At 47.7% G+C, this 10,018-nt stretch overlaps 1 protein-coding gene across 1 annotated transcript; it reads right to left on the bottom strand.

Annotated features, from left to right (window-relative positions):
• Positions 1-608: 608 nt before the first annotated feature.
• Positions 609-7,624, bottom strand: LOC125431881 (transmembrane O-methyltransferase homolog). Its single transcript, XM_048495073.1, has 4 exons — positions 7,411-7,624; positions 4,574-4,876; positions 2,111-2,307; positions 609-1,186 (listed from the first exon to the last, which is right to left on the bottom strand). The coding sequence occupies exons 2-4, from the start codon at positions 4,833-4,835 to the stop codon at positions 866-868; spliced, it is 780 nt and encodes a 259-aa protein (XP_048351030.1). The 5' UTR covers positions 4,836-4,876; positions 7,411-7,624; the 3' UTR covers positions 609-865.
• Between the last annotated feature and the right edge of the window lie 2,394 nt (positions 7,625-10,018).

Here is a 10,018-nt window from a genome sequence, read left to right on the forward strand (position 1 = left end):
ATTGTCAGCCCCTGTGAGTCTCCTTGCAGGAGAGAAAGTGGGGGATATAAATCCAACTCTTCTTCTTCTTCTTATACTGATGCTGTTCAGGGCACATTTCAAGGTTCTGGTACTGACTTTGAAAACCTATATAGTTTGGGACCAACATACCTGAAGGACCGCCCCCCCCCCCCTTATGAATCTGTCTGACCATCCTGGTCATCTTTGAAACTCCCGCTTCAGGTGCCCCCGCCTTCTGAGATTAGGCAGGTGAAAGCCTCGGACAGGGCCTTCTTGGTTGTGGCTCCACAACTCTGGAACTCTGCCCTGAAGGAGACTCGCCCGTCACCTTCTGTTGCTGTTTCCCACCAGTGGGCAAAAACGTTTTATTTCATTGGGAGTTCCCTCAGAGATCCCTTCTTCCTGCCCTATCTCTTGATTATTGTTTTGGAGTGAGGTGCTGTGTGGTTTCCGGGCTGTATGGCCGTGTTCTAGCAGCATTCTCTCCTGACGTTTCACCTGCACCTGTGGCTGGCATCTTCAGATGCAGGCGAAACGTCAGGGGAGAATGCTGCTAGAACACGGCCAGACAGCCCGGAAACCACACAGCACCCCAATGATTCCGGCCGTGAAAGCCTTCGACAATACATTGTTTTGGAGTTCTTGTACGTGAATCGTAGCTTTGGTTTTAATGATGTGAGATTTTTTTAAAAAATGATTTTAAGACCTGTTTTTATTAAGTATATTTTTAACCCACGAGCCGCCTCGATCACCCTCGGGAGGACAGAACAAGTGGGTGTAAATTGGGTAAAGAAGTAAACAAGGAGGAAGGTGCGGGCCCTCCAGTCTGGGGAGTGCAGATCAACTTCCCCAGGGCAGCTGCTCCTCACTTGAGACCTGTGTAGGTCAGCTGGACCATTCCGTCTCGAATGCCCCGGAAGTACTGCAGGCTGGTCCGGTGGAGCTTCCACTGATACTTGCTGCAGGCCTTGACATACTTGAGGAACTGCGGAGCTCCAGGGCACATGATGTTGTCGGCCACGATGGTGGCCCCCTTGGGGAGAAGGTCGTGGGCTTCCAGCAGCTGTAGGTCCCGCAGGTAGCAGCGCTTCCAGTGGTCCATGAAGACGAAGTCCGCTTGGAGCAGCCCATACTTCTCCTTGAGGTGGGGGATGACTTCCTCTGAGGACCCCACAATCAGCTCCACCTGCAGATGGAAAGAGAAGAAGAAGAAGAAAGAAGAAGAAGAAGAAGAAAGAAGAAGAAAGAAGGAAGAAGAAGAAAGAAGAAGAAGAAGAAAGAAGAAGAAGAAGAAAGAAGAAGAAGAAAGAAGGAAGAAGAAGAAAGAAGAAGAAGGAAGAAGAAGAAGAAGAAAGAAGAAGAAAAAGAAGAAGAAAGAAGAAGAAAGAAGAAGAAAAAGAAGAAGGAAGAAGAAGGAAGAAGAAAGAAGAAGAAGAAGAAGGAAGAAGAAGAAGAAAGAAGAACAAGAAGGAAGGAAGAAGAAGAAGGAAGAAGAAGAAGAAGGAAGAAGAAGAAAGAAGAAGAAGAAGAAGAAAGAAGAAGAAGAAAAAAGGAAGAAGAAGAAAGAAGGAAGAAGAAAGAAGAAGAAGAAGAAGGAAGAAGAAGAAGAAGGAAGAAAAAGAAGAAGAAGGAAGAAAGAAGGAAGAAGAAGAAAGAAGAAGAAGAAGAAAGAAGAAGAAGAAAGAAGAAGAAGAAGGAAGAAGAAAGAAGAAGAAGAAAGAAGAAGAAGAATAGTTTGGATTTATATCCCCCCTTTCTCTCCTGAAGGGGCTGACAATCTCCTTGCCCTTCCCCCCTCACAACAAACACCCCGTGAGGTAGGTGGGGCTGAGAGAGCGCCGAGAAGCTGTGACTAGCCCAAGGTCACCCGGCTGGCGTGTGTGGGAGTGCACAGGCTAATCTGAATTCCCCAGATAAGCCTCCACAGCTCAGGCGGCAGAGCGGGGAATCAAACCCGGTTCCTCCAGATTAGATACACGAGCTCTTAACCTCCTACGCCACTGCTGCTCCAGGAAGTTGGCAACTCTATTCTACCTCCTCCACATGCCCCTTGGAGGGTGGTTTGCCAGGGGAGGCGTGAGAGCTTCCCATCCGGTCCTGGGACGCTCACCGTGTCGTCATCGAAGCCAGCGAGGCGGATCACCTTCTCGGCCACGGTTGCTTTGCGGGTGTCCATCTCCACCGTGTACAGCCGAGCGCCCAGCGGCAGGGACTGGGCAATGAGGATGGTGGCATAACCACAGTAGGTGCCCAGCTCCAAGACGGAGAGGGGGGCCTTCTCGTAGATCAGCCGCTCCAAGATCTTCGCTGGAAGAAGAAGAAGAGGTGAGCCTCTCATACCCTGCTTCTATCTGCCAGCGTGAGGTAGCGGTTCAGAGCAGGTGGATTCTAATCTGGAGAACCGGGTTTGATTTCCCCACTCCTCCACCTGAGCGGCAGAGGCTTATCTGGTGAACCAGTTGTGTTTCTGCATTCCTGCTGGGCTAGTCACAGTTCTCTTGGAACTCTCTCAGCCCCACCTGCCTCACAAGGTCTCTGTTGTGGGGAGAGGAAGGGAAAAGAAGCTTGGAAGCTGCCTTGACTCTCCTTACAGGAGAGGAAGGTGCGGTATAAATCTAAAACCATCACATCGGCTCCTTCCGCACATGCAGAGTAATGCACTTTCAATCCACTTTCAATGTACTTTGCAGCTGGATTTTACTGTGTGGACTAGCAAAATCCACTTTCAAACCGCTGTGAAAGTGGATTGAAAGTGCATTATTCTGCATGTGCAGAAGGGGCCAAAGTCATCTTCTTAAGGCATCTCAAAGCAACTGGCAATTCCCATCCCTTCCTCCTCCCACAACAGGCTGGGAGAGTTCACAGAGAACTGTGACTGGCCCAAGGTCACTCAGCAGACTGCATGAGGAGCGGGGAATCGAACCCAGTTCTCCAGATCAGAGCCTGCTGCCCACGTGGAGGAGTGGGGAATCAAACCTGGTTTTCCAGCTGAGAATCTGCCACTCTTAGCCCCTCCACCCCACTGGCAGAAGGCAGCTTCATAGTCAAGTATGTGTGAGAACAGCCAATCAACACGGGACACCAGAAAAGCCTCCACTTGGGGTCTTGACCAGGCCTACGTCCGGCCTTCCATCCCCATTAAGAAGGCAATTTGCATGAGAAATTGTTGCCCTAGTCTCATTTAGGTCATTTATTCACTGGGGTCCCTGAGCTCTTTCCATCAGTGCAAGATGCATGCTTACCTGGACTGTGTGTAGCAAAAGCCTTTTGTACGTGCTCAGAGGTACTCTTTCCTGTTGCTAATAGAACTAACAAAGACCAAATGGTCACTGATTCAACCTGCTCTCCCAAGTGGGCTTGCCAGTTGACCAGGGAAAAGCTAACCTGGCCCGGGATTGAGGGAGTGGCGGGGTAGGGTTGTCAAATCCAGGTTGGGGAATTCCTGGAGATTTGGGATGGAGGCTGGGGAAGGAGAGGAGCCTCAGCAGGGTTTCATGTCAGAGAAAGAAAAAAAGAAAGGAAGAAGAAAGAAGGAAAAGAAAGAAAGAAGAAAGGAAGGGAAGGAAGGAAGGAAGGAGGGAAGGAAAAGAAAGAAGGAAGAAAGGAAAAGAAAGAAAAGAAAGAAAGAAGACAGAAAGGAAGAAGAAAGAAGGAAAAGAAAGAAAAAAGGAAGGGAAAGAAAGAAGGAAGGGAAAGAAGGAAGAAGGAAGGAAGGGAAGGGGAAGGAAAGAAAGGAAGTCAGAAAGAAAGAAAAGAAAGGAAGACAGAAAGAAGAAAGAAAGAAAAGAAGAAAGGAAAAGAAGGAAGGAAGACAGAAAGAAGGAAGGAAAGAAAGAAAGATAGAAGGAAAAGAAAGAAAAGAAAGAAAGAAGGAAGGGAAGGAAGGAAGGAAGGAAGGAAGGAAGGAAGGAAGGAAGGAAGGAAGGAAGGAAGGAAGAAAGAAGAGAGGAAGGGAGGAAGGAAAAGAAAGAAAGAAGGAAGGAAGGGAAAGAAGGAAGGAAGGAAGGAAAAGAAAGAAAAGAAAGGAAGACAGAAAGAAGAAAGAAAAGAAGAAGAAAGGAAGGAAGAAAGGAAGGAAGACAGAAGGAAGGAAGGAAAAGAAAGAAAAGAAAGAAAGAAGACAGAAAGGAAGAAGAAAAAAAGGAAAAAAAAAAAAAAGAAGAAAGGAAGGGAAAAGGAAAGGAAAGGAAGGAAGACAGAAAGAAGGAAGGAAGGGAAAGAAGGAAAGGAAAGAAGGAAGGAAGGAAAAGAAAGAAAGAAAAGAAAAGAAAAAGAAAAGAAAGGAAGACAGAAAGAAGAAAGAAAGAAAAGAAGAAAGAAGGAAAAGGAAGAAGGAAGGAAGGAAAAGAAGAAAGTGTACAAAAAGGAAGAAGGAAGACAGAAAGAAGAAAGAAAGAAAAGAAGAAAGAAGGAAAAGGAAGAAGGAAGGAAGGAAAAGAAAGAAGGAAAGAAAGAAAGAAAGAAAGAAAGAAAGAAAGAAAGAAAGAAAGAAAGAAAGAAAGAAAGAAAGAAAGAAAGAAAGAAAGAAAGAAAGAAAGACGTACTGCATCTTAAGTTTCCTCAGCAGCCTCACCTTTCTGGGGTCCCAGATTACTGAGGTACTCGCAGTGATAACTCCAGTGATCGAAGGTCTCCAAGATGTGGAGCGGATCTCCGGGGATGGCGTGGGTCAGGACGTACTGGAACGCCCTCTCCTCCTTGGGGATGCCAGTCAGGTAGTCCTGCAGCCGTCGAACCAGCACCGCTCGGTAGAAGAGCAGGAAGTAATGGCGGTAGCGGAGGATGAGGGTGAACACGAAAGGGATGAAGGCCAGTGCAATGGCCGGGGAGACCATTGCTATGAATGGAGCAGCTGAGCAGGCAGAAGTTGCTAAAACTGAGGGAGACACAAATGTGAAGGGAAGGCGTTACCAGATCTGCTTTTGTATGTATGTATGCAGGCAGGCAGGCAGGCAGGCAGGCAGGCAGGCAGGCAGGCATGCAGGCAGGCAGGCAGGTAGGTAGGTAGGTAGGTAGGTATTTCAATTTATACCCTGCCTTGTCCCCGTAGAGTTCAGTGCGGCTAACAACATGGCAAAACAATATATATTATTACAGAATAAATACTAATAAAATATTAAAATTAATTAAAAATAAAATAATAAAATATTAAAAATTAAAAAACATAGATCAGATTACAGATGGCGACTTAAACACATCGAGCCTAACAATTTGATAGTAATAATAACAGCAACACGATATAAATACCTATCAGTACATATCAATACTAAATCCATATTATAGCAATACAGCAACCATAAAGCAGTATATTGACAACAATACATTAACAGTACATCAACATGTCAAAGATATCAATACAAGGACAGTCAATACATTTACAGTAGATCGATACATTTACAGCAATATATTAGCAATGCATCAATACATTAATACTACATCAGTAAGACTAAAAACTACTCCACGCTAAAGTATAACTGCTGCAAAAGGCAACTTAATACTACCCAATTACTCAACGAAGGAACTGGCTACACCAATCCAACCTACATTTCCTAACAATACCTAAGAAGGAACTAACTACGCTCCCTAACAATATACAAGGAGGAAACTAACTGTACCTAGGAGCCCATATTCCTGGTAGTCAAACTAAAGCAATGGCAAAAGGAAGGTAATGGTGTACAAGCCCAAATTGAAAAAGTCTACTGGGAGTGCCTGCCACCAGCCCTCACTGTTTAGTGCCCGTGGTGGCGAACCTTTGGCACTCCAGATGTTATGGACTACAGTTCCCATCAGCCCCTGCAAGCATGGTCATTGGTCAGTGACCACCGGTGCGCTGTTTCTGTCTAAGATGGCAGTCTCACATTCATTTTATGGCCCTCCCAATTCAGATGTCGATGTGTTTCCCTGCTCTTTGGATATGCTCAAGAGACGGCTGAATGCCCCCTGCCCTGCAAGGCTGCATCTCTGAGACGTAGGGCTCTCGACTAAGGTGCTGAGGGTCACCCAAGTTCAGACCACTGATCTAACACATTGATCTAATAAAACCACCTAATCCAATAAGCGGCATTTGATAAAAGCAACTACACTAGAATCTATGAAAACCGTGCGAGAGACGTCAGACCCATCTATGGGCCAAGATGCCTGCGCATATAGTCCCAGTTGTGACTTTTCAGCACATATGCAAGTAGTTTAAGCTGCTTTACTGTAAGCCTTTCTTCCTTTTTATTATCATTTCAAAAGAGACATCTGCTTGCCATTCGGTTTGTCTCTCCGGCTCCTGATGACTTGGGACAGCAACGGCAAGCCCCCCCTGTTAACATAGTCTATCTTCGTGGTGACGAACCTATGGCACTCCAGATGTTCATGGACTACAATTTCCATCAGCCAATTGGCCATGCTGGCAGGAGCTGATGGGAATTGTTGTCCATGAACACCTGGAGTGCCATAGGTTCGCCACCACTGGTTCTATCTGATAAATGTTATGATGTGACCAGTGGTGGGATCCAAAAATGTTAGTAAGAGGTTCCCATGGTGGTGGGATTCAAACAGTGGCGTAGCGCCAATGGGGCTGGGCGGGGCACGATGGGGGCGTGGCCAGGCATTCCGGGGGCCGGGCATTAATAATTTCTCTGTTACTGTAAAAAACTCTCACTGTAAAAAAAAGTTCCTAATTTCCAGCTGGTATCTTTCTGTCCATCATTTAAACTCATTCTAGCAAGTCCTATCGTCTACTGCCAACAGAAGCAACTACTTATCCTCTAACTGACTGCCTGTCAAATACTTAATACTTTCAAATACTTAATTTTGTTCCTAGAAATCAAAAGAAGGAGACTTTCCTTAAACAAGGAAATTGACCACATTTCTAAAACATGTTTTTAAAACAGCCCAACAGGGAGAATGATCCCGTTTTCTACCTTCGCTAACCAGCCGCAAAGGAAACAACAGGACTTGATGTTTTTTAGACCTAATGGAATTTCTAATGGAAAAGCAGACCTCTCAGCACACACAAATGATTAGTAACCCACTCTCGGGAACTGGTGAGAACCTGCTGGATCCCACCTCTGGATGTGACGTCCCCCCATAGGTCAGTAATGACCCAGAGTTTCATTTACCTTTTTACTCAAGCTTTCAGAACGCAAGATTCAGTGAAAACAGCAGATGGGATCCTCATCCCTCTTTGTGCCGCCCTCTGCGAGATCTATTAACCCTGTGTAAACTGATGGAGTAGAAATCCTCTCCCGATCCCTTTACTATCAAAAGCCGCCAGCAGCCAAACCTGTGAAGGGTTTTCCCCGAGGGTGAGCAAGCTTTGCATTTGGGAAAGAAGAAAAATAGCGTGGGAGGGAAAAGGGAAAGAGGGAGCTTGAGGGCATTGGGGCTCACCGGGGGTGGGGGGGGCTTTCTCCATCTCACCTGGACAAGTTGTCGGAGAAGAGTGTCGGTCAGAGGGAGTTCAGGCCGCTCAATCACTCCCAAAGGCACACAGCCGAGAGGGCTCAGTTGGGCTGCGCATGTCTCCTTGCGTCTATGCCAGGGATGGGTTCCCACCTGGAACCCTTTGGCTTCTCGAAAGATCAATGGGGCCAGCAGCCTGCCTGCCCGAGCCCATCAATGATGGATGACATCTCACACCAAGGGGCCTCTCCGGTTACCTGTCGGCACCTGTTGTTCTGGAGCAGGCAGCAGGGCAGAGCAGAGAGTCTCCTTCGGGTCGCGCAGATAGAGACAGAAAAGTCTTCCCTGCTGCCAAATGATTCTTTGTCTTCTTTTAATATCCGTCTATTTTTCCTTGTTATTACTGGAAAATAAAAAAAAATTTACCTGTAGAAGAAGAGGAGGAAGAAGAAGAAGAAGAGGAGGAGGAGGAGGAAGAAGAGGAAGAGGAAGAAGAAGAAGAGGAGGAAGAGGAAGAAGAAGAAGAGGAGGAGGAGGAGGAGGAAGAAGAAGAGGAAGAAGAAGAAGAGGAGGAAGAGGAAGAAGAAGAAGAAGAAGAGGAGGAGGAGGAGGAGGAGTTTGGATTTATATCCCCCCTTTCTCTGCTGCAGGAGACTCAAAGGGGCTGACAATCTCCTTGCCCTTCCTCCCTCACAACAAACACCCTGTGAGGTGGGTGGGGCTGAGAGAGCTCCCAGAAGCTGTGACTAGCCCAAGGTCGCCCAGCTGGCGTGTGTGGGAGTGCACAGGCTAATCTGAATTCCCCAGATAAGCCTCCACAGCTCAGGCGGCAGAGCGGGGAATCAAACCCGGTTCCTCCAGATTAGATACACGAGCTCTTAACCTCCTACGCCACTGCTGCTCCTACCAGTGCACACTGCATTTTCTGCCCTCCAATCTGAGTCCTCCAGATCTCTGATGCCTGGTTGGAGAAGGGGGGAGGACAAAAGGGAGGGGTGGAAGCCATTTCTCCACAAAGGCCATAAAGCTCGCCCTCCAAAGCACCCATTTCCTTCTGGGGTACTGACCTCTGTTGTCTGGAGATTAGCTGTGCCTCTGGAGCACAGGTGTCAAACTCGCGAGTTTGACACCTGTGCTCTGGAGGATCTCCAGGCCCCGCCAGGAGAATGGCACCCCCACTCAGGCAGGGCTTTTTTGACCCCGGTCCCAGCCGGTGGAAGGCTCAGTCGAATGAGACCAGGGCTGGGTGGGAGCTATCCCAATTCTGCAGGGCTTGGAAGACGGAGCTGTCCCACTCAGGCCTATAGCTGAGGGCAGCAACAGAGTTCAGATATCTAGCTGGCTGGCATCCCTCCCTCCCTCTTGCCACCCCCTTTCCCCCATCTTTAAATTAGGGAGGTATTGCTTTATTTTTTGATTTGTTTTTAGTCCTATGTTTATATGATATATTTTATATAGCTTGTATTTATGATATTTCATATAAACTGTACTTTATTTACGTTGCCCACTGCTCTAAACTGTACTTTATTTATGTTGTTCCGGCGGGAAGAACAGGATATTAAATGGCAATCATAAATAAAATAATGCCGCCCTCCAAAGCGGCTATTTGGCGTAGGCGAACAGATTTCAACAGTCTAGAGATCAGCTGTCATTTCAGGAGATCTCCAGGCACCCCCTGGAGGCTGGTAACCCCCTAGATGCAGGGGGATGGCTTAGAGCAGTGATTGTGAATCTATGGCACAGGTGCCAGAGGTGGCACTCGGAGCCCTCTCTGTGGGCACATACAGAGTTCATCATGTGGGGGGTGGAAAATCACCCCCCCCACACACACATCTAGGCTGGCCTGGGCCACTGAGCAAACGACGCATGCTACATCGCCAGACCGCGGTGGGAGCAGTGTGGAGGAGCTCGGCTGCAACGCAGTGCCTGTGCTCTAGGTGGCTCTAGGTGGCTGCTGCCTGAGGGGGGGGGCACAGAGGAGGCAGAGATGCTAGAGAGGCACAGCGCGGTGCGCGTGGGACTTGCTGGAGGCTGGAGCAGGCTGGCCCCTGTTCGAGCGGGTGGGGCGGAGGAAGAGGGAACCAACCGGTTTTTTCCCTAAACTAAAACCTCAGCACTCAGGTTAAATTGCCGGGTTGGCACTTTGTGAAAAATAAGTGGGTTTTGGGTTGCAATTTGGGCACTCGGTCTCGAAAAGGTTCGCCATCACTGGCTTAGAGTCTCCGGAAGGGATACTGGAGTCAATAGATGTCTACAGACACTTCACAGACTAACAAGGCTTGATCGCGGCAAGAGGGTTTCCGTGGGCACAGAAGGCAGCATCCTGTGATAGGCAAATCCCAAGAAGGAAAGGAAGCCCAGCCAAGATCTATTTATTATTTATTTGATGTATTTACCGGCCTCTTGTCAGGAGGGCCTCCTGGCCTCAAAAGTGGTTCCGTTTTCTGTCACGGAAACGGGTTTCCCTTTACTTTCAGTTCCCCGCTGTCTTTGTGCTTTTGTTAACGTGTCGTGATTTAGAATGTGTCCAAGTGAGGGTTCATCCTGATATCTCTTCACACGGCCTTGAGATCTAACAGCTCTTGCATTCCTGTTCTGTATTGCTTTGCTTTGATATCTCTGGGGG

Source organism: Sphaerodactylus townsendi, linkage group LG04 (assembly GCF_021028975.2).
Source record: "Sphaerodactylus townsendi isolate TG3544 linkage group LG04, MPM_Stown_v2.3, whole genome shotgun sequence".
NCBI classification, from domain to species: Eukaryota; Metazoa; Chordata; class Lepidosauria; order Squamata; family Sphaerodactylidae; genus Sphaerodactylus; species Sphaerodactylus townsendi.

What these genes read in the sequence shown, in the direction of transcription:
- LOC125431881 (XM_048495073.1), bottom strand. Translation starts at nt 4,835, where the DNA reads ATGGTCTCCCCGGCCATTGCACTGGCCTTCATCCCTTTCGTGTTCACC. An exon ending in TAATCTGGGACCCCAGAAAG is followed by an intron (nt 2,308 to 4,573) that starts GTGAGGCTGCTG and finishes TTCTTCTTCCAG; the next exon opens with CGAAGATCTTGGAGCGGCTG. An exon ending in CTGGCTTCGATGACGACACG is followed by an intron (nt 1,187 to 2,110) that starts GTGAGCGTCCCA and finishes TTCCATCTGCAG; the next exon opens with GTGGAGCTGATTGTGGGGTC.